Here is a 24,271-nt window from a genome sequence, read left to right as displayed (position 1 = left end):
GAACATAAATAGTAACTATTGATTTTGCATTACGGCCGGGTATTTTTCCGAAAATCAATTAATATTTTCAAAGTATACTCCCTTTGCATTTTCCGTTTCATGTTAAAATTTTTCCATTCATTAATAAAGGATAGAGTATATCCTACTTCAATATAGCTCGCTTAAATTTTAAAAGGCAAGGTCAACACTATAAAAATATGGATCAAATATACTGGTTCGAGGTTTGCCTACCCAATTTCATAACATTAGTAAACTTTTATGTAAATATCTGAATGAATGCTTAAATAAATGACCTACAGTCCAATAATAAAATCCATGGAAGGTTCTATGGTTTTCCATAGACTTTCCAACTTTGTGTGCTAAACTTTAACTTACAAATACTTACCAATTAAGCAACGTATGCTTGGTACGATGAGTTTTTGTGGAGTTAATGTTATTAAAAAAGGAAATTTGGTTTTTCATTTGCGGTTTCTTTTTACGAGCTTAAGCTATAACTAAAATGTAATTTTATTGTAACTAAGAAATATTTATTAATTTTATTTTAATTATTTAAAACCTAGCATATTACACATTATATTCGGAATTTTAATTACTGTATATAAAATTATTCTTAAAATTTAAAAATACAGGATTGGATTATAAAGTTCACTGTATTTTTATTAATATTCTTTGTTATGTTAATAGTCTGTGGTACGAAAATTTGCGCGGGCTATTTTGTTAAGACACTTCATAAGTATACGATACGAATTTGTTATTTGACTACACGTATTTTTTGTTTTCTTTTTTATTCATACACAATGGCTTGTGATAGTTCATTCCATGGAAAAATTTGTGAAATTCCAGGTAATTTGTACAATGGTATTATAAATCATGGGTGTATGTACGTTTGCTCCTGTTTAATAATACGTGTAAAAATTTTACATGTAAAATTTTCTATTTTGTCTATATGGAGCTTGATGTTACAATGAATATACATCCAGGATAGAAGGAATAATATTTCCAGTTTTGTTCGCTTTTGTATTGCTAAAACCATATCAGTGTTTGCCTAGTGCTAATTGAGATTGATAGATTGCAATTTTCAAATATAAAAAATAATGTAATAATATTAAATTATTTACTAGTCACAAGTTTGTATGTTACAAATTGTATCAATTATGCCACATTGATAAAGTAGAGACTCATTTGTATGATAAAGCAAAAGAAAACGTATTTCACCATTACTTATTGGTAATTTTATGCTTATATTTAATTTTTGTGATTATATTTAAAATCCGGATGCATGTAATTACTTCAGTTATATATCATATAGTTAGCAAATAAGTTTAGTTGTCAATAAAGAGAAGTGAAATAACAAACCATCATTGAATCTAAGCAATGTAACAGTGATAAGTATTGGTGCATGCTTGTCTGTAATGTTATAGTGTTTGGGAGTATGCTATTATTACATATATATTTGCTTAAAATGCTGATTGCAATGGTATATATATATATATATATACTTTGAGCAGGAAAATTGAGAATATATAAATATATGATTATAATTCAAATTGCTTAAAAGAATTTCACATTTTTGGAGTGTATTTCTTAGTAACCTAACAATTTGACGGCCTTAATCTGTGGTAATATATGTAACAGCTCTACCTGAGGTTCCTGGTGAGTTGTTGAGATTCATTTATATAAAGCTGTTTTAGATTAGATACAAAAAAAATAAACTTTATTTATGAATATGCTATTCTGGTAAGTTGGATTGGCAGTGTATATGTAGCACACAGATGAGGTTGTTACTGGGCCTTTAAGGTTCTTTAGTGAAGATTATGGGACTGGCAAGTGATGTATAGAATATCCTTCCACAAGATGACGTACAACCTTTTTAAGGTTATTGATTGTATTGTATTGTATTGATTGTATTGTATTGTATTGATTGTATTGTATTGTATTGATTGTATTGTATTGTATTGATTGTATTGTATTGTATTGATGCTGGATTAAGATAATTTCTTACCAGTCTTTTTGAAAAATCTTTAAGGGAGGTTGATGTCCAGCCATGGATGTCTATCAGCTGAAATAGTAACAATAGTAACAAAAAAAATAACATATAGCTTTTCTTTCAGGAATAGCTGTGGATAATTTTAAAGGAGAAAATGTAAATGCCAGAGCATTTTTTCTAAGTCATTATCATATGGATCATGTTCAAGGTTTGAAAACAGGTGTCCTTTACAATCATCTGAGAAGAAACAATGTGTTTATATATACTTCGGAAATAACGGCATCCATTATTGAATATGAAAATGGATCAGAATTGAGGGACTTTGTGAAGCCATTGCGTAGAAGTGAGTATATTTTGATTACTATTCATATTGTTAAACAATATTATTTGAGCATTGTTGCTGATTATCATATTTATCAAATTTAAGTACTACACAATAAAAAAATAATATTTAGTGCACATAAGTAAGTTGTGTTTTATAATGTTTTCCTTAATGGTATATATCAAAAGTTAAAATAGCATAGCATTAAGTAAAGATCATCAAGGAACATGCATGTCATTCAGGAAGAGGTAAAACCTTGTTAAGGTTTTTGGAAGATGGGTGCTCGTGCAATTCCAGTGGGTCTTATTGTAAACCTATTACAGAGTCCATTAATAATAATAATAATTGTAAATAAAATGTAAATGTTAATGTTGTTGACATATCTTCTAAATAAATTAATAATTATGTTTAATCTGAGAAAAAAACTTTATCAACTCCGGGGACTCTGATTGTTTCAGTTCTAACTTCAGATCCGGGGACAATTCGTCCTCACCAGGATTCTAATGTATACTAATGGGGAAATATTCTCCATTAGAAATAGAGCCACAAAAATTGGCTCTCAATAAGTTTAACACATATGCTGTCAAAAAACTATAGTGTTATGACATTATTTTTTAAAAAATAAATTAACAATAATGAAGCTTAACTAGATAAGCACTTGGCACTTCTGTAAAATATATGACAACACTTTTAGACATTCAAGATGGGGTTTAATAAAAAGGTGTAATAGGGATTGCGGTGTCAACCCTTTAGTGCTGGTTCGATAGAATAGAGCTTGGGTAGTCTCCGCAAGGATGCTGGGGGACTCACAGCTTCCTCCTGGTATGTGTTTTGGCACAGTACTTAAAGGCAGCTGCAAGTGCTGTAGGAGATCCCATGGCCTCCACAAAGGTACAGAAGATAATCACAGAAGGGGCTTTAGTCTTTTAAGTGCCATGAGGCCCGTCGCCTACTTGACGATACCCAACAATAGGTGCCGTGAGGGCCGCCGGCTACCTCATAATTTTTCATCTGTACATCTAAGGAATATTATTTTTTCCGACCCTCCGGTAATTATTAGCTTCGTTAGGCACCTAGCAACTGGATCACGCGATGGTATACGATTTGCAGCATGTTTTAGAAGCGGTTACCAAGAGTGCCAATGAGACCGCGGGCGGCCTCACTTTTTATATAAAATTTACATTAGAATATGTATATAGAAACCCTTCTTTGTATTCAATTCACAATTTATTTATATTTCAAAGCTGGCTTTGAAAACCTATCGTGTTTTCTGTGTTACAAAACCGTGACCCGCCGGCGACCTCATGGCACACCGAGTACTCTGTTGCCTTTAAGTGCCATGATGGCCGCCGGCGGTCTCAGTACATAATGATATACATATGTTATGTGTTATATTCATTCATAGAATGTAAAGATCCCAAATTTTCACATAAGGAAGGCCTACACTTGATATGTCCATTTGGCACCTGGGGAAGTCATGGCCAAAACAGCTTGGCAGTTAGAAGGTTAGTGGGTAAGAATTCCACATAATCCTGTATTTCCCCTATCGGGCAGTGCATTCTGTGCTCATCCTAAAGATTTCCTGTCTGTTACTAAAAAAAAAGGTAGCGCACTTCAGGTAATGTTGCAAATGTAGTGATTATATGTGAAATAATTATTATTACTTAAATTGCAATGATTCATCAAAGAGTAATATTAATGGTAGTGTAAAATCATTCCACACCAGTTAACCCACAGGTTAGTTGTTCACTTGGGAACATACCAAGCTAAGAACAGTAAGTTGGGCTTTGAAAAGCCTACAAGCTAAACAATTTACACATTTTTATAGTTATGTCAATAACAATTCATCATATTTATTTAAGATCAAAGACAGATTAAAGTGAGAAATATCTATTTTATAACACCATTTGTAAGTAATTTTTTAAATCGTTATAAAGAATAAATATTAATATTTATTCATAATCTTTCTTAACTAATTTAAAATTGTTAAGTTTTATCTTTATCATGTTTATTTATTTACTTACAAAGCATTTCAACAAAATAAACACCTATATTCTATTAACAATGATTGTGTACTTATTAACTAGATTTTATTACAGACAATAGAGGTTCACAGCAAGGCATGGGCCTCTACCAAATACATACCATAATCGCCATCCTGGGAAGGTATCGCCAACCTTCCCAGGATGGCGATAGCAGTATGATATTATGGTAAGCAGAGGATACTGCTGCCCATCCTCTGGAAACTGTAGCAAGCAATGCATATGTGACATACTTATATGAATTACATTGCATATGTTCGCAAAGTTGTAAGTCCCAGTCCTCTAGTATTGTGTATTTTATATATGAGTGAATGAAATTATGAAATGATTTATATGTTTTCTAGCATCTAATATTAAATTAAATTAAAACTAGTTACTAAACAATTAAAAACCTACACAGAACAAAGTTACTTAATAAACTTTATAGCATATACAGATGGAACAAAGTCTTACAAGATATTTGTAATAAAAAATATAACCAATAAAATGTAATAAAGAGGAAAGAAATATATAAATAAGGTCCAGAATTTCTTACTATGTATATGGACATGGATTTTGGAAGTAGTAAGTTTCACCTCAAGTTGGTTTTGTATACTGGCAGCTTAAGTATATTGTGCCTTATGTAACATATTAAAACCATATTATTTAAATAGGTTGTTACAATCACTTCAACCAGTTCGGAAGGCAGTTCTGCTGAGAAGAACCAGCGAGAAACTTGTTTCTCATTTTTATCTTTCAAAATATATTATTCAATACTCAGGTACAGGGATGTTGTTCTATAGACTTAACCATAGTGTTCAGATGCAGACAGAATTTTTAACATTCATTTAAATACTTTATGAATGAATGTAACCATCATAGCCAAGCAGATTGACAATTATTTGGCCATTTAGCTCGCAGAAGAAATGACTGCTAAGTTCCATTTCGAATGGACTCACGAATGGTTGCAGCATAGGACAGTCTACCATAAATCCATGCCATAGTTAGAGGTACTAACTAAACTAAACAACTTTGCTAAAGTTACCGGATATAGCTTCTTGTATAGATTTCCAATAAGTATGGTTGGAAGCAGTTAATATCCGGGGTGTTCTGATAACATAGACAAGGTTATATCTGCCATGTGGGTGTATACTATATGTCATACTATCTTTACCAATCATACATTAAATAGAAAGGATATCATATAGAAAAAAAATACATTTGTTATAAGCCACAGTTTTTTTTTAATTTAGGGCCTCTCTTTCCCATTTCTTATTCTTGGGACTTATAAATTTTACAACTATTTTTTTACAAACTTTCCTTTCACCCCCTTTCTCTTTCAACCTTCTCAATTTCTCTCTCTGTGCCTTCTTTCATTCTTCATACTTTATATAATTTTCACAGCAATAATTTAATTTTTTTGTTTAACATTATTGTACACATTAGGATACATTTAGTTTCACAATAATATACAAAAGAGTACAATGGGCGGTCTTATCACACAAGGCAATCTCTTACAGACAACCATAGTATGGAAATAGGTAGAAGTATAAATAATGGGTAGTTAACGTATACAAAACACACATATATACATACATAAGTATGTAACATATATTTTTATAATAGATAAGGTATAATACATATTATAAATGTAATACAATAATTAATAAAAACATCAAACTGATTTGGATTGCACTTGTCTGGGAAAGAATAAAGAAAATATTCATTTATATTCATCAATTATATACATTTCCAATTGGCTATTTTTATTTTTCTTTCCATCAATTTTTCCTTTTTTTTGATATTTTATACAATACTATAATAACATACACATTTACTATATAATTATCTTCTTAATTTTAATTAGATCTTGTAACAAAAGCTCTCTAGCTACAAGTTCACAGGCCACTCTAAACCCTCAATACACGGTAAAATAAGTGATTGCATACACCATGGACTTGTCCACTGTTGGGTTACAGATGCACGAGGGACTCCCTTTGAGCTTTTTTTTTTTTTTTTTAATGACCCCCGCTATTGGGGGCCTCTCGTACCCCTATCTTGAGTGGGACAGGGACTTAATCTTTTAATATAATTTTTTCACAGAATTTTTATTGTCTTTCTCTTCTATCGTTCTTCACATAATCTTTCAGTCTTGTCTATCTTTCATGTTACATTTCGTCTTTCTTTCTCATTCGCTCTATTCGTCTGACATTCTTCCCTTTTTTCTCCTTTTTACATTTATAATTTTAATTTTATTTAACATTGTTTAACATTGATCTTATACTATTATTTTACATTTTTGTTCTTCTAGCTTTTTATTTTGTTTTATATTTTTTACACAATGTTTGTTTTGTTTCTGTCGATGGCTTTTTTTGCGATTTCTCGACATAGGGATAAAAATGTCTTTTTATTTTCGCCACTGATCAGGGAGGGTATTGTCTCCTCCCTGACTTGAATTCCAGACCGGCACTCGAAGCCGAACCGGAGTCCCCCGAATGCGGGACACCGGGCCACAAGGTGGATCACGGTCTGGTCCACGCCCGGTTCACAGAAGCACGAGGGGTCCTCCTTGAGCTTAAACCTATGAAGGTACTCAGAGAACCCCCCGTGCCCCGTGAAGAGCTGGGCCGAGACCGCGTCCACCTCGATGCTGCGGAGCACGCGGTAGGCTGAGACGGCGTCCGGGAAAAACATCCTCGTTACCGAAGCCGTCGTTCCTTCCACATACCTCCTGTTCCATTCGTCGAGCGACTCCAGTCTCAGTTGCCGCTTGACGAATGAAACAGGGCATCTCTCGTACTCTGGTCGTCTTTTACTCTTCAGGGCCGCTTCCTTGGCCAGCTGGTCCGCCCTCTCGTTCCCCTCCATCCCCGCGTGCGCTTTCACCCAAAACAACCTTACATCCTTCCCTTTTTCTCTTGCTTTCATCACGTTCTCCTTCACTCTTAACGCTAAGGGATGGAGGGTGTCCGATCTTGCGACAGTTTCGAGGGCGGACCGCGAGTCGCTCTGTATGGCGCAGGCTTGCGCTGACTCGCCGGCCGCGTACCCTGTTGCCTCAGCTAGAGCCAGCAGCTCTGCCTGGTATACGGTGCAGAAGTTGCCCAACTTGAGCTTTTTTGTGTACAGCTCTGCGGCGCCCCGCTTGACGCAGAACGCCGCACCCACCTTATCTTCTATGCGGCTGCCGTCGGTATAAATTACCAAGTCGGCAGCCGCGGTGGCAAGTCGGACTTCCTCCGCACTTTCCCCCAGACAGGAGAACTCCACACCAACTTGACCAGACGGGTGCGGTAGTCTCAGGTAGCTGACCGGTACCTCCAGGTCTCGGTCCCTTACCACCTGCCGGGAATGACCCTTTCTTATTTCAAATAAGCGGGCTGCTTCTTGGACCCGAAGGTCCAGGGGAAGCAACCCGGCAAGTATAAGGGCCGAGTGCAGGGACGCGGTCCTGTGGGTCCTCGCGATCTTCTGCGCGAAGCCCCGCTGGACCGCGTCCAACTGCCTGCGGACCAGCAGCTTCCTAGCCGCCGGCGCCCATGCACTCGCTGCATACAAAATCGTCGGCTCCAGCACCGCCAGATACATCGCTCTGATCACCTCCGAGTTCAGACCCCAAGATACCTTCGCAGCCCTGCACAGCTGACGATAGAGGCCCTGTGCCTTCTTGCTCACGTTCTTCACGTGACTGTTGAACGTGAGCCTATCGTCAATTGTGAGGCCTAGTATCCGGACCTCCCCAGTCCGGCCAAGCGGCTCGCCCCCCATGCTCAGTAATGGGTAGTCGAACTTCTGCTTGTTGGTTAGCACCATCACCTTGGTTTTGTGTGGTGCGAACCTCAGCTTGTTCCTAACTCCCCATTCATGAACATGGGCGAGAACGGCATTGGCCCGACTCGAGATGTCCTGGGCCTTCTGCCCCGAGAAGACCAGCACGACGTCATCTGCGAACGCCTGGCAGTTTGTCCCGGTCTTTACCACCTCCTCCAAGAGAGGGTTGATGAGGAGGGTCCAGAAGGTTGGGCCGCCTACGGATCCCTGCACGCACCCCTTGGTGGTCTCTCTGGCCCACTCTGCCCCCGCGTACCGTACGGACACCTTGCGATCGCTAAAATAGCTGTCGGCAAGGCGCCGCAGATTCACGGGGCAGCGAGTTTCTGCCAGTCTGCACCGTATAGCAGGCCACCAGGCGTTATCGAAGGCTCCCTCTATGTCCAATGATACCAGCACTGCGATCTCCTTCTCCTTCAACCGAGTTCGCAGATGCTGGATCAGGACATACAGTGAGTCCTCGGTACACCTCTGCGGCATAAAGCCGTATTGGTGGCTGCTGACATACGGCGCAGTGTACCACCGGATCCTACGGATCATCATTTTCTCTAGGACCTTGCCGAGAATCGGCAAGAGTCCGATGGGCCTGTAGGATTTCGGGTGCGTATAGTCCTCCTTGTCCGGCTTCCGCAACGCTACGACCAATGCCTGCCCCTACTAACAATTGCCCTGTGATCCGACGAGGATATGTCGTCCACGAGGCTCCAGCCCACCGCTCGGTCGAGCAGGGTGGTCGAGCAAGCAGTAATGTCGACGCGACTGGAGTAGTGCTTACCGCCCCGATACGTATCAAACGTCGGCTCAGACCCCTGGTTCATCACGTGCACCCCCAGTTGGTCGAGGGCGGCTGCGATCTCCACTCCCCTTCGGTCCGTGGACCGGCTACCCCACCAGGTGTTATGCGCATTGACGTCGCCCCTTTGAGCTTAAACCTATACAGGTACTCTGAGAATCCCCCGTGCCCCATGAAGCTATGGCTTGAAGACCTCTAATCACCCAGATCCTGTAGGAAATTAATTTGTTTTATTGTACAACTTTGACTTTGACATTAATGACTGGATTGTCAACTTCATTTCAGGTGGTGAACTGATAACCTTACCCAGTGTGCCCGATAAGGGTTTGGAGGAACTGTTGGTGGAAGTAACTCTGATACCTGCCGGACATTCTTTCGGTTCAACCATGTTTCTCTTTAAAACTGCTAAAATAACTGTTTTGTACACTGGAGACTTCAGAATAAGGTGATTTAGGTTATATAGTATCTCTTATAGTGTTCATAGAAAACATTAATAATTCACTGCAAGTGAAGAGAGCTCGGAAATGAGATCTGGAGAAGAACCAAGGTTACTTACGAAGCTCGACGAACCAGTTCTCCTAAGTGGGAGTGGGATTGGAAGGGAAAGGTTCACGAATGGTTACCCTCCAGGTGGACCGAAGAAATAGCAAGGGTCCCGGGAAGTGGCTGGACGCAGGCAGCTTACGACTGAACATCGTGGCGGTGTTTGGGGGAGGCCTATGTTTTGAGGAGTGGGAGGAGACGAAGAAGATACGTTTAATAAATTTATATTTACTTGTTATTTAATTTTTTTAATTTTGGAATGTGACAGGTTAATAACTTCCGACAATACAAAGCCTGCAGGGACAGATATTAAACAATTAATATTAACTTGTAATTCGAAATTTAAAAACATTTTTAACACGTTAAGTTTTTATTATTTTCTTAAACCATTGATTTTTGGCCACCCACTTTAGCCTTTCTAAAATTCTTCTGTAACATACACAATTTTAAATATTAAAAATTATTTATTGTTTATTGTATTATTTATTGTCATCTAAATTAAATGTGTGTACCAAATTTCAACGGGAAGGTGCTTAAATTTCAATTTCTAATTTTGATCCAAATAAATTCCGTACGGGTCGAACTAAATAAAACCGTTTAAAAACAACTACGTTTGATTTTTTTTTTCAGAATCAATGATATTCCGAAATACTCGAAACTTCACAACAGTAATGGCGAACCAATACGAATTGACGCCATGTACGTGGATACTACATTCATAGAGCGTCAGTTTGAAGAATTCGCCAAGAGAAGCGACACCGTCGATTCAGTGATAAATGAAATTGATACATGGCTTAAAGCAAGCGATGATCATGCAATTTCTATATTCATGTACGCTAAATACACATTTGAATTTTTATTCAACAAAATATACCAGAGATTGAAAATGAAAGTATATGTGAACAATGATAAATGGGCATTATACCGGTAAGAATACCTGTTATATGTTAGTTTAATTATAATCAAATATACAGGTTGGTATATGTGAAAGATTTAAAGCGTGTTAAGTCAAAAAGTTTTATTTAAAACTATTTACAAACACCCTGTATAGAGTGGTCACACTAAAATTTGTTATTTAAATTTATTTTTTCAATTTGAATGTTCGAAGTAAGCAAGGTTCTAAAATGATTTTCCATATTATCATTTTATACAATATCATTACGTTGTTTATTATTTCTGTAACCATTTATTTTTTGGATATTTGTTCTATTGGATACTTATTCTCCAGCGAAGACAAGTATACTCGATGTAAACATAGTAACATTTTCTGCCTTTTATAAATAAGGGCAATGAATGCTACTTTGCATATACAACAATATCTGGAATCTCTACTATTATTTTTCGAAGGTTGCAATTTACAATATGTTGCAATAGTTGCAAGACTAAAAAAATTCTAGTGCAATTTCGTTTCGCTTTGACGAGTATACTCGATGTAAATAGTTAAAGGATATAGACAACAAATATGAATATTAACCTCTTTGAATTATTTTTTTTCAATTAAATTCAATATGTCAAGAGAGACGAGACAAGACAAGACACTGTGGCAAATAGATTATTAGAATTATGTATTACATAAAGTTGAAGAATCAAGGAAAACACTTGTGACGAAAAAATCCCTGCAAGTTAATTAATGAGTAAAGGAGACAACCTTTATATTTCTTATTCTGTCTCGAACTACCCTTGGGAATACTTCAAAAAGTAGTTTTATTTTCAGTTGGTATATATACCATACTTTTAAAGAGATAGTATTTCTCGCGGGATTAAATTAAATTTTATGTTTTTTTATTAATACCTCAAGTGGAACACCTGTATATCAGGTTGAATTAGGTAAATGCTGTATAGTTACTGTGTTAGGTCTATATTGAATAAGATTTTTTGTCATGTACAAATTTATTTCACCTTACGATAGAACTGATGATCCTATGTCACGAAGGTAGTTTGAAAAATTTCACATCTGAAGTGACAGAGGGAGGGGTACATCGCTCGTGCAACTGACGGTGGGAGCATTTTACTAAGTGGAGGGAAGAGATAGGGATTAGTGCAAAGCAAGACTGGTCATCGTTGTAATTTTTGGGGGTGGCATTGTCTTGGAGGGGATGAGATAATGATGGCAGCTTGGACCTCAAGGTCTCTAGCGATTAAACGAAATTATCACTAAAGCATCCATTTTATTTTTCTTCCAGGACATTAAAGGATCAGGTACCAGGTATAACAAACAATGAACGCGAAACCAGGATACATCTGTGCATGTATAAATTCGGAACAAACGATCACGGGAAATGCATTTCTCTGAGAGATGATAAAAGGTATCTTCATATTCATCTGACCGCTGCCAAATGGAAGAATTACACAGCTGATGATGCACCAATAAACCGCCTGGCGGAGACAGAGACGACGACGAAGATAGACGCATGCTTCTCAACCCACTGCTCGCGTAGTGAACTGATGAGTTTCGTTAAATATTTCAATCCAATGAAAATCGAAGGTTTTCCATTTAAATATGTAGATGATGGCACAACTAGTTGCAGTGATAAGAAGTTCGTACTTTCGCCTAAAAGTAAAATGACATACGCAAGAAAGAAACAATACGAGACGGCTCATGTTGATGGCGTTATGAAAAAGATATTTTGATTTAAGGAATAATTTAATTATTTTATTTTTAGGTACACATTTAACATAAATTTCAGGTTATCTTATATTCATAGATGATTAAAAACTTATTGGTTTGTCAAAGGTAGTTAAGGATGCGTTTACATGGTTAATTTGGTGCGGACACGCTCTCTTGTTATTGGCTGAACTGAACTTTTTTTATTACGTTTTATATGCATTGAGATTTTTACCTGGCAAGAAAAAGATATTAAAAAAATATAAAGTCATATTTTCCCACCTTTGCATTCACGGGCTTGCTGCTAAAAAATAGATAGAGTGTAATTCCTTAATTAGTAGACCAGTAAGACGCGGTAGCTTACGATGGACTTTATAACAAAGCCTTGAAAGAACGGCTTTAAAAGTCATCCAGAAAGCAATGGAGAGTACTATGCTCGGAGTTTCGTAGAAGAACCAAGCAGAAGAATTCGCTTCTGCAACCAATGATCGTTGGGACCGAAAGGTACGTCTGTGGTCACCACGAGCTGGTACTTGGGGGGTAGGCGCCCTACTAGATGGATCCCATCATGGCGATCTTTGGGGAAAGCCTATATCTTGTAGTCGGCCTTATCACCTAAAAATAAGGAGAGGCTGAAAACATACTATCTATGTAATTCATTGATGGCGCTAGTGTAGTTTTTTTTTTATAGATTTGGCTTGAATTGTCAAATCTATAATTTAGATATATATTTCTTTGGCTGTTATGTATTACGACACTGTCGACCAGTCTATATCTAGTCAAAATTTAATTTTATCAAATTAATATCTGGATAAAATTAGGTCTGTTTTTTTAATTCTTTTATAATAAATCTATTTTAAATAAAAATCATATAAAACGAGAAATTTTAAATCGACTAAAATATTGATTTTGATGTAATTCGTTACATGTACGAATTACATCAAAATAAACCAACCAACATATTGTAGGGTAGATAGAAAATAAAATTTTCGGTACCTTCATATTGAAAGATGGGAAAATAAACATAATAAATTCTACCGAGTTATATGTTTATCATAATCTCTAAAAATGATCTTATGTTAATAATATGCATAATTAAGTATAGCTTTATAGTGATATCAATACAATTGTGCTATAATATTCTGTAAGACAAAAAATTACTTAAAGTAATTTAAGGTACAATGACAATATATATTGTGATAAATAAAAATCGGTAAAAAAACCTTTAAGTTAAACGGTTTTGATACCCATATTGTGGTAGTTGTGGAAAAATATGTACCATAATGCCCAATTTGACATGCCAATACATAAAATAAATACATATAAAAAACTTTTAAATTAAACGGTTTTTTGATACCCATATTGTGGTGGTTGTGGAAAAATATGTACCTAGTCCGCCATAATGAAACGGCGTCCATCTTGAATTTTAAATTTTGACATAATCATCGTGTTTTACTAGTGTAGCCTTTTCATTTGATACCCATATTGAGGGAGTAAAGGAAAAATATGTAATTCGCCATTTTGTATCGGCGGATATCTTAGGTTTATAATGTTATTGATTTTATTATATTGTATTGTCATCTAAATTAAATGTGTGTACCAAATTTCAGATCAATCTGACAACGGGAAGGTGCTTTAATTTTAACTTCTAATTTTGACCCAAATAAATAAACAAATAAATTCCATGCGGGTCGAACTAAATAAAACCGTTTAAAAAGTAAGGTAAAATTGTCATTTAAAACTCCCGAGCATTAGGCAGGCTGGTATTTTTTTCCTAGATTGGCAGAACAGCCGTTTTTCAGAAGGTTTAATTACCTCAGATCTTTCGTACCCTGACTGTATACTACTCTGATTTGGCTCCGTGCGACATCTAGCTATTCAGAAAACTTAAAAGTCCATTGTGGGGACGCCGTTTTGACACGATTGAGGAGATGTAAACCGAATCGAAGGTCTTGAAGACTATTTCAACAGTTTCGAACCCCTGGAAAAAGCTTTGACTTACTACAGCTTTTCTCGCATTTTTCTTTTGAAAATTGCAAAACGCAAGCAATCACGCTTGAACTATTTGTATGCTTCGAGAGGAAGGATACAGTGAACGTTGAATTGCAGCAAGGCTTAGAATTTCTTGCAAAGGTGTTCACTACACTCTTGAACAAGAAGCGGGGACAAACGCAGACAAAAAAAAGGACAGGCAGGCCTAAGACCACAACTACTCAAGTGGATAGCTTCATCATAGTTCTGTCTTAACGGAATCGACGCCTAACAGCGCCACAAATTAATGCAACAGTGAATAGCACGCGAGAAACTCCCATCTCAGTAACAACTGGTAAACGACGACTTTTGGATGTGGGTCTAAAAGGAATGTGTTGCTGCAAGAAGCCCAAATTAACAATTTGACACACGAAAAATAGATTAGAATGGGCAAAGACACAAAAATTTGACTACAGATCAATGGGAAAATGTTCTATGGAGTCGTGAATCGAAATTTAAGATTTTCGGATCCAATAGACGCGTGTTTGTACGCCGATCAAAAGAAGAAAAAGCTTCCGGAACGTGTACAGTGCCAACAGTGAAACATGGTGGTGGTAGTGTGATAGTTTGGAGATGTTTCGGGAGCAATAAATCTTTTGAGGGTAACTAGAAAACTAAACAAAGGTTATTTCAAAATTCTTCGGGACACGGACGAACCCGGTGGACTAAATCTGGATTGGTTGAATTTACATTTCTGCAAGACCTTTAACATTCGTCCAAACTGTGCCAAAACTGTGAGGGGTGGTTGTCAGTACAGGCCACTTTCCAGGAAAAACACTTGCTGGATGGTTAAATTTATAATATAATATCACAGAACAATAAATCTCAATCTGAGTTACAAGTATTTCCTTTGTTGAACAGCGGTTGAAGCGACACGTCCGCTCGGTAGCGCAGCGCGTCAGAGAGAGGGCGAGATGTTTCGAGTGTTAGAAGGGGCATGCAAAAACAGATGCATTCATAGATAATAAATTTGGGTGCGTTCAAATGAACTCCACAACTTTTTAAAGAAAAAAAACTATTTTTTTAATATTATATAATACGATTGAGTTTAAAATTAAATAAATTTGCAATCGTTTGATTGCGTGCGAGTTCTTTGAGGCGGTGTAGTGACAGATGGCAGTTGTCACGGGTGCGTTTACGCTCCGGAGTCCCAAATTAGGCCACGTGTGTCACGACGATGCGATGCTTTGTTCTCTGGCTTCGTCGTACCGCTATTGTTCGCAAGATGCCACGTGTACGTTGGTCACATGGATGACGCGAAGAAACCGTTACGAACTATATTAAAATTCGCAGGTTACACCGTAAACTTTCAAATCGCTTGTAATTTCACGTTGATGATGTCACGATGCGTGCGCTGGCTGCTGAAGAAAGCCGATCTGAACTTGATTCGAATAGATATAGTTTCCAATCACGTCGGGGTCACCAATTGAGGTGGTCGTCAGTACAGGCCCCTCGTCCCGTAATAGATAATTCGATGTAAAGAAAAACACTTCCCGGATGGTTAAACTGAGCGCAGCGCGTCAGAGAGAGGGCGAGATGTACCGAGTGTTAGAAGGGGCATGCAAAAACAGATGCGTTCATAGATAATAAATTTGGGTGCGTTCAAATGAACGCCACAATTTTTTAAAGAAAAAAAAAATAGATGAAAAGGTTTTAAAAGTCATGAAATGGCTATAGCAGTCACCTGATCTGTCTTCAATAGAACTTGTCTGAGATGAACTAGATAGGAGAACGAAAAATTGCTTTCCTACTAGCTCAGAACATTTATGTCAGTTATTAGAGAGTGAATGGAACAAGTTAGATGCAGATTATTTTAAGAAGTTCAATAACAGAATGCCTAAAAATTTGTGCTGAAATTATTAAAGCAAAAGTTGGTCACTTTGATGAAGCTAAAACTTGATTGTTTCCCATTTTTTTATTTTCTCTTTTGTCAAGTTACCTTTTGTTAAATTTTTAAATATATGTAAATATGTGTAGTTGAAGATCGTTAAATATTGTTTTATTTGGTTTTACCTCGTTGCTATCAAACTTTTGGACGGTGTACATATACATACATACATAAATCTTTCGATGTTTTAATTTCGTTTTCTTTTGTGAGCACCGCTTTATAATTCACATTATGATGATGGCCATTGAAATCAAGACCACAGATGTATGTACATTTGAACCATCAAATTACCTTCGCTAATTAGTTAAAAGCTAATTGTAAAAAATAATTAGTCGTAAAATCATAATGGAGTTCTAATACATTTGCGTAGTTTCACAATGATGCGTGCATTATTAGCTACTGTTATTGTTCTGTATTTTATTGGTCGAGCAGGTACGTTGGTCGTTGGTAATTAATAATATTTATTATAAATTAATTTTCAAGAGATTAACCTGCTTTGATTAATAATTATGTTTCTAGATTGTGTTCGTCATCCGAAAAAGTACAATGAAACTAAGTAAGTATAGGGATAATTATAGTGCTACCGTAACCGCTGTACCGACCAGAGACGGAAGGAAGTATCGGCCGCACCGTTCCCTTAATATGTCAACGCTTGCGGCGGCGATGATCATATTCTTTTTTCCTCGGCCACACCTCACAATGTTTTCCTAAGGCGCGGTACAGCCCTTATGGTAGTACGGGATTTTTTACAAGAGGAATTATATGCGCAAAAGGATATAACCTAATAAATAATGTCATAAAGTAAATGATTGTTCAAATTATACCTGTCAAATTATTCAACTTTAGATAAAATATCTGAATACATTTCTGCTACTATGTTAGATGAACAGAGTATATACGTGACAAGAAATTTTCTCGGATAATGTATCTGTGGACAATAAAATTCCATAACAAAAAAAAAGAATAAATAATTATGTTACCTGGCGGAAATTGTTTAGATAGTAATACACTATTACCACAATTTAATTATATGATTTTTGATATCGAGCTAAGGATACGTTTACATGCGTCTGTCATTTGCATTTATCTGACGTGTTGTTCTTATGATGACTATTTACTTATACTGATTTCTATTTTACCTTGTGGTGCTTCTTTTCGGTTTAAAAAAAAATACTGCACACAAGATGACGGTAAACGGATATAGAGTATGTAAATAAAATAATGTAAGTAAATCCAAGGACTATATATAGATAGATTAGGTTAGGATTAAACATCTGTTTATTAAAGTGAAATGGCGTATGACGTATTTTTGAACGGCACCTAGGGTAACGGCACCAGTAATTGACCACTTAAGAGCGCTGCTAAAATGTTTTTTTTATTGACCACATACATTCAAATTTTAGAATATCAGTGGGTGCTTAAAGGAAATTCTTATACCCTTTAGATTAAATTTTGCTAAGAAGTCTTTCAATTTAACAAATCGTAAACACTTAAATTTTTTAATTAGATACGATAAACACAACGCTTATTATTTAAAATTTCATACAAAACGGTCAACCACTAGTACATGGTCAACTACTAGTGCCCTTACCTTAGTTTTATGAAAATTTCTAAATATAAGTTAACTGTAGAAAAAGCCACTATTATTATATTCGATAGCTTACTGTAGAAGATTTTTTTTTGTTGACTGACGTTGCCACTTTTTTATTGAAAGTGGCTTGATTCTGATAGAATATGTCATCAGATATAAAGCTTTTTATTCGCCGGGCATGTGTTTCATAAATATGCCGCGAATACAGAAACCCTGAATACTAAATGCTAACTTATAGGGGGTAATCCCATATAAGTTAGCATTTCGTTCATCAAAAACAATTTAATTTATTAAGTTTTTGAGCGTTTTGATTAATTATCTAAAGGCTTAAACTTTCAAGTGTTTTGTAATTCCCTCTCGCTTGGCAGTTTATAAAAGTTTTAATTCAGACGGACACCCAGCAGTCGCATTGGCAACTTGCCTCTTGAACATATGACTTAGTTCCATCGACGGGTCAATGTTCATAAAGAAATCGCTAAACTCATTTTCCATTTAACTTCACTAAGATTTTTCAAATCAAATGTCACGTTTCCAGAGCTTGTTGAAGTATGTTATTCGATGGGCTGTGAATTTAACATTTCCTCCAAGTCTATTTCAATCAAATCTTAATGTTGCGATTCCAATTCCTGAATGTAACTTGATTCTATCTGTTGTAACCCATCTCGTCCTACTACGTTCGCGATATCCGCTGTTTGCAGTCAAAGTTTAAACTTGCACAGATTCTTTGTCAATTTCCGCAGTCACAGCAGACCGCAATACTTTACTTTATTATTAGTTCATTTGACGACATTCACAAAAAGTTAATGGAATGAAAATTATTATGTATGTACTTATTAGATCCGCGAATAAAGGAATGGGGTCGTATTTTTTCATACGCGAATTGTGAAAACGCGAACTGAAAAGAAGAAAAATATTTTTCAATGGTTCGGTAAAACCTCGTCAATTAGACAAACTAATTTTAAATATCGAATAATATTTTTTTCAGACCGCCAGCGAAATATGACAACCCAAATTATATCAGAGATCGAATAAAAAGTAATGTATTGTGATATATACCTTTTTAATTTAATACTTAATGATTTTGCATGAAAAAGGTCGGCATCCTTCACGATTTAATTGTAAATAACAATAGACAAGAATCCATTTGGTAATTAAAATGACAATTTTAAATAACGTCAAAATTGAAATATCTTGGCGGGATATATCGTGCAATCGAAGGTCGTTGGAGAGATACATAGAATACAAACCGGTAGACGCGACGTGGATATCGGATGACATGATGATAATAATTGAAAATTATCAGCAGTTGCAATAATATATAATTAATGCACAAAGTGTGAATTGTGTAAGATTGCATCCTGGGAATCGAATCTGCGACCCGTGATAGTAAGCCTCAGTCCTCTACTGCTGGGCTACCACAGCTCTTAGGTTTATAAAACATTTGTCTAAAGAAATAAAAGGTTCTAGCAAGTAGTTGAAACGACACGATAAATGTAAATCTTCACGGTAATCAAAAAGTTAGTATATGTAGTAGCCAATTAAAGTGAGTAAATAAGTTTTTTTTTTAATCATAGCGATCATTAACAAACCTTTTTGGAACGAGACGTGGCAGAACCGTTTCCACAAGCAATTCCATCCCGCGTGGATGGACTACTGCGACCCTTACCACTGCAACGACTACCATAAACCAGCCTGCGGTCTCAACCGCAAGAGAATGCGCTTCAGATGGTTCCAGAGCGGTTGTCACATCGCCATGAACAACTACTGTGCGACGTACCGAGGGAATATAAGCAAGTTTTTTTTTTATGGCCCCCGCTATTAGGAGCCTCTCGTATTCCTATTATGTTTTGGACAGGGACTTTATTTACAAATATTTTTTTTTTCAGGGTTTTATCTTTACTCTACACTCAATTTCTTTTATTCTTTCCTTTTATCCATCACAATATCTTGAATTCTTTTTTGTTCTTTCATTCCTTCTTGCTTTCATCGCCTTTCTTTGCTCATCTTTTTTACTCTTAGGTGGCTAGGTACAATTTTATTTCTAATGTTTATTTTATTCTTACATTTTCTATCCTTATCTTTTAATATCACAGGTTTGTTTGGATTAGACTTTTTAAAACATTAAAGTCTTGTCTTACATTCTATTATTATTTAATAAGTTCTTTTACATGAATAATATGCACTTTGGTTCAAGTTTTCCTATTTGGCTTTGTTATTTTTTATTGCATTGCTTACCACCCTGCGAGCAAACGACAGAAATGATGGGCGAAATATAAGCAGATTGAAACACTTATCATTTTTCATCTAGTGCTTTTTCAATCTATAAGATGCCGCTAATTCTCTTTATATCTCCATTAGTTTAGGATGAAACCAAGTTGATTTTTGTTCGATCTAATTTATTTAAATTACACCTACATTTTTTATTATCTATGAGCTTTGTACAAAAGGCTTTATTCGACGACAAACCGTAGTACGAATGAAAGGTGTATCAAAAAAAGTTTATATATAACATCGTTCTAGCCCATAGACGCCCTCTATAAGGTATAGCCTTTTCCAAAAATATATAGGGTGATATACCATATTCGTAAAGCATATCAGGCGGGTTGGTGACATCGTGGTACACTGAGGACACTGCCCATTTTTAGGAAACTTGTTTGTGAGCAGTTACAATTCTGTCTTCTTCTTCCTTCCCTTTCCCCTTTATTTGGGGTCGGGTCTCCTTATCAATTTGCGCCAGCCCACTCTATCCTGGGTTGTCTCTGCATCAAGTTGAAGGGTTTCCAGTTCCTTTCCGATATTAGACCGTAGCTTTTGGACGCCCTTTGAATTGTATGCCTGAAATCGAATTTGTGACCCACGATCGCAAGTCCCAGTCCTCTACCGTTGGATTACCACTGCTTTTCTCATCTCTATATATATATATATATATATATATATATATATATATATATATATATATATTTATATATATATATATATATACGTATATATATATATAAACAGTTGCAAAACATTTCTCCCATAATTAAAGAGATGATTATAGCAAGTAGTTCCTGCGTCATGCACGTCAAATGTATCTATATAACATTTAGCTCCACTGAAATGACATCTTTGAACATAACATAAAGTTGGCAGATTTTAAAGCGCGTGTTGAACATAATCTTGTGATAAAATCCAGTTGTGGAGTGATGTATTTTTAAGTGATAGTAAAGCTTGGTTGAATATCACCCAGTGAGCAATGGAGGGGGCCATGCTCGAAGTTTCGCTGCGAGGAGTCGAAAGGTTTTCGAGTGGTGAACCAGTAAACCAGGCGTGAGTACGCTCTGCATTAGGTTGATGGACGATATAGTTAAGTTTGCTGGATGCTGCTAAGATGCTGAACAATCTCTAATAACAAGGATAATAGAAGCTCTACCACCATACGAACAATATATTTACAGAATACGATATGATCCACGCGAAATATTGCATTCACTACGCGATATTCCTTCGCATGGGATGTCCGAACTCCTGCGACGCTGAGGACTTGGAACCCGTTTGTGGAGTCAGCGGTATGGACAACCACGTCGTCCTGTTCAGGAGTAGATGTGCATTGGACGCCGCTAACTGTCGCCTAGGAATCTTTCAAGGTTATTAGTCTTATTTATTACACACCATAGACAATAAATAGAGGAAAAAAATACTAGAGGCGGTTTATATTATATATGTTTAAATATATGTACATATACATAAACACACACATTTATATATATAATATGTGTGTATGTATGTATATTTATGCTGGTATGTTCGTATATGTATCTATTTGTACGTACGTACACCGTAAACTGCCCTCTCCTTCAGGTCTCCCATCTCTATCCAAAGGTTGTCTAGCTTATGTATATACATATAAACACACACACACACACACACATACATATATATACATATATACATATATGTATTTCATAAATAACTAATGTAATAATAATAAAGTAAGAAAATCCTTAGTAAAAATTCTGATTACTGCATATTAAAATAAATTACTTTTTATTATCTGTGCCTACAGATTATATTGCTAGAAGTTATTGGCCAGTCGCATTACAATAGAAAAAAGAAATTAATGTAACATATTTCAGTTATTGTTTTATATATTCTCCCTCTTGAATCAAAAACTGCCCTTGTCGAAGTTTCCACATCCATATGACGACGAGAACCTGGGATTGTAATCGCGAATAATGCCGAAACGAAAAAAACACAGCTAAACAAAGTGTGATCAAAGTATTGCGCTTAAAGCAAGACTGAGAACACAAACGATTGAAAATTTAAGAAATGGATAAATTTAAGCACTTTACTTTTTTGTCTACCCACTTGAAATCAACAAAAAAGTTAACTTTTAAAACATCATTATGAACCAATAAACATGTGTGCTAGAAGTGGTAGTGCTTCATTTTGTCAATGATTAGTATATGAGTTATTTATAAACACGATTAGAGACAAAGTTACGGTGGGCCCTATTTTGTTTTGAGTAGTTTACATGCTGATTACATGCCTAAAATTTTTACATCTATAACCAATTACTATATAAATTATTTCCTATTATAGTATGCCTCTGTGTTCCTCTATTGAAGTCTAGAAGTTAACAGCCATAACTTGATAGTAAAAGTAAAATAAATATATTTTTAATTTCAACATTTATTTACAATATTTTAGAGTGATCACTTTATAAAAGATGTTTGGAAATTGGGAATTAAAAAAAAATTGCTGATAAGCTCGTCAACATCATCTTATCAGCATCGGCTTCCACCTGGTGCTAGGTTTCATGATGTAAGTAGAAGGAAAGAGATCAAGAAGGAATCCACTAACCTGATGGGCAGACATTGTCCCTAGTGATGGACCTTACAGTAATGCATGAATTCGGAAAAGCAGGTCGTGGAGACCTGTGGAGTCAATTCGTCAAATCCTCAACCAAGGCTTTGCAGGAAGGGCAAGATCTTCATCAATGAAGATAATCGATCAAGGAAAAGAATCTATACTTTTACACCTATTTACAATTATTGTTAAAACTGCAATGTATACGGAATTCCGTAAACGATTGACGTGATTAGTTATATTTTTCAGCTTTTTATTAGCTATTATGCTTAATTTTACAATTACTTTCTTTTTCAGAATACGAGGAAGTCGATATGAATTTGTGTGCATACCATTTTTAACTAAGCAATTCGACTCTATAATGAGAGTTCAATAAAGTCATGTATTAAAAACGTTTTTTATATAATGAAATATCTTTTGTAAGAGTCAAAATTAAGGCAGCTTTATTATAGACGCCCACAGCAAGGCAAACAACTAACTAACCTAACCTATTTTTTTTTTCGGCGGGGGAAATCTTCCGGTATTCAAGATGCCCTGCCTCTGGGGTGAGGACAGGGGTATGTGGGATTTCTACCCACTAAAACCCCCCCCCCGGTGGTCGCCCTCTGCGCTAAACGGGGGACCGCGGTATCTCCCGGTCAGGGATCGCCACGCGGTCTTCCCTCGCGCCGTGCTATTTTTCGATAGCCCATCCCGGGGTATGCGTGGATACGCTACCCCCGGAACTCTCGTGGTGCTATCACGATGGTTGGAGACCACGTCGAACCATCGTCCGCCTCAGAGGCCTCCACCCTAAACTCCCGCGACTCCGAAGGCCCCGTTTATGGTAGGGGAGCACCATTCATCGGAGGGCCGTCGCGAGGCACGTCTCTGCGCAGACGGCGTCGTCTCCGAGCGGGATCTGTAACCTAACCTAACCTAAATCTCCAAACACGGTAGGTAGGTTGGTAATTGCAGTGTGGTATTATGGTATACAGAAGACGGTGCTGCCTATCCTTTGGAAATTGTGGTGCAACAAGCAGTGGTAATCTTGTTTAATGAATGTACAAAGTGTGAATTATGTAAGATTGTACATCAGGAATTGAACCTGCGACCTAAGATCGCAAGTAGCAATCCTGTATAAGACCAAGGTCTCTTCCAAAGATTTCCACTATGATCGGTCTTGCTCAATATACATCCAGCGACGACTTTTACTATGAACGGTTCGCCTGTGACCTTTTTACTTTGTTAACACTTTGACTGCTATACCGAAATCATTTGCATTTGAAGAAAAAAGAAGACAGCGAAGTGTTGGTGGAAGGTAAATATTCAGACCTAAACTCACACGAGTATTTTGAAAAGAGAACCCGTTCGATATTCAGAGCCGCGATGTCAAAAATTAAGATAGCCCTGAGGGTCATCGACCTTCGTAAGAAGATGGCATTTTAAGAAGGAGAAGAAAGAAAAGACTCGACTCACATCACTAAATTATTAGAAATATAAAATTCGAACTATTTCAAAATCAATCTTTAATTGATGTCAACAAATCTATATAATCGATTCTTAAACGATAATATAAAAAAAATGTAGTCTGCCTTTCAAATGATTCGACACTATCCGCACACTGCATTCTGTTGAAGGGTTGGTCGTTAGTACGGGCCCCTCGTCCCGTAATAGATAATTCGATGTAAAGAAAAACACTTGCCGGATGGTTAAACTTATAATATCACAGAACAAGAAATCTCAATCTGAGTTACAAGTATTTCCTTTGTTGAACAGCGGTTGAAGCGACACGTCCGCTCGGTAGCGCGGCGCGTCAGAGAGAGAGA

General features: G+C 36.5%; 2 protein-coding genes across 2 annotated transcripts; both read left to right on the top strand.

Moving 5' to 3' along the window:
* Nucleotides 1-788: 788 nt before the first annotated feature.
* On the top strand, nucleotides 789-12,706 carry LOC137927330 (protein artemis-like). The gene is made up of 5 exons (XM_068771122.1): nucleotides 789-843; nucleotides 2,112-2,330; nucleotides 9,240-9,399; nucleotides 10,128-10,424; nucleotides 11,681-12,706. The coding sequence occupies exons 1-5, from the start codon at nucleotides 798-800 to the stop codon at nucleotides 12,126-12,128; spliced, it is 1,170 nt and encodes a 389-aa protein (XP_068627223.1). The 5' UTR covers nucleotides 789-797; the 3' UTR covers nucleotides 12,129-12,706.
* Nucleotides 12,707-16,393: 3,687 nt separating this feature from the next.
* Nucleotides 16,394-22,845, top strand: LOC137927459 (uncharacterized). The gene is made up of 6 exons (XM_068771272.1): nucleotides 16,394-16,453; nucleotides 16,541-16,577; nucleotides 18,598-18,647; nucleotides 19,187-19,402; nucleotides 21,053-21,241; nucleotides 22,761-22,845. Exons 1-6 carry the CDS (start codon nucleotides 16,399-16,401, stop codon nucleotides 22,802-22,804), a joined length of 591 nt encoding a protein of 196 aa, XP_068627373.1. The 5' UTR covers nucleotides 16,394-16,398; the 3' UTR covers nucleotides 22,805-22,845.
* Nucleotides 22,846-24,271: the final 1,426 nt, after the last annotated feature.

Source organism: Battus philenor, unplaced genomic scaffold (genome assembly GCF_028537555.1).
Source record: "Battus philenor isolate CCGP_79_NKW_IND1 unplaced genomic scaffold, ilBatPhil1.0.hap1 SCAF_30, whole genome shotgun sequence".
NCBI lineage: Eukaryota > Metazoa > Arthropoda > Insecta > Lepidoptera > Papilionidae > Battus > Battus philenor.
This window is presented reverse-complemented; position numbering and strand designations above follow the sequence as displayed.

Bases quoted from the DNA above. Each gene is read 5' to 3' on its own strand.
- LOC137927330 (XM_068771122.1), top strand. From the start codon at position 798: ATGGCTTGTGATAGTTCATTCCATGGAAAAATTTGTGAAATTCCAG. The intron at 844-2,111 runs GTAATTTGTACA...CTTTTCTTTCAG, and splicing joins AAAAATTTGTGAAATTCCAG to GAATAGCTGTGGATAATTTT. The intron at 9,400-10,127 runs GTGATTTAGGTT...TTTTTTTTTCAG, and splicing joins ACTGGAGACTTCAGAATAAG to AATCAATGATATTCCGAAAT.
- LOC137927459 (XM_068771272.1), top strand. From the start codon at position 16,399: ATGATGCGTGCATTATTAGCTACTGTTATTGTTCTGTATTTTATTGGT. The intron at 16,454-16,540 runs GTACGTTGGTCG...TTATGTTTCTAG, and splicing joins GTATTTTATTGGTCGAGCAG to ATTGTGTTCGTCATCCGAAA. The intron at 21,242-22,760 runs GTTATTAGTCTT...TTTCTTTTTCAG, and splicing joins TCGCCTAGGAATCTTTCAAG to AATACGAGGAAGTCGATATG.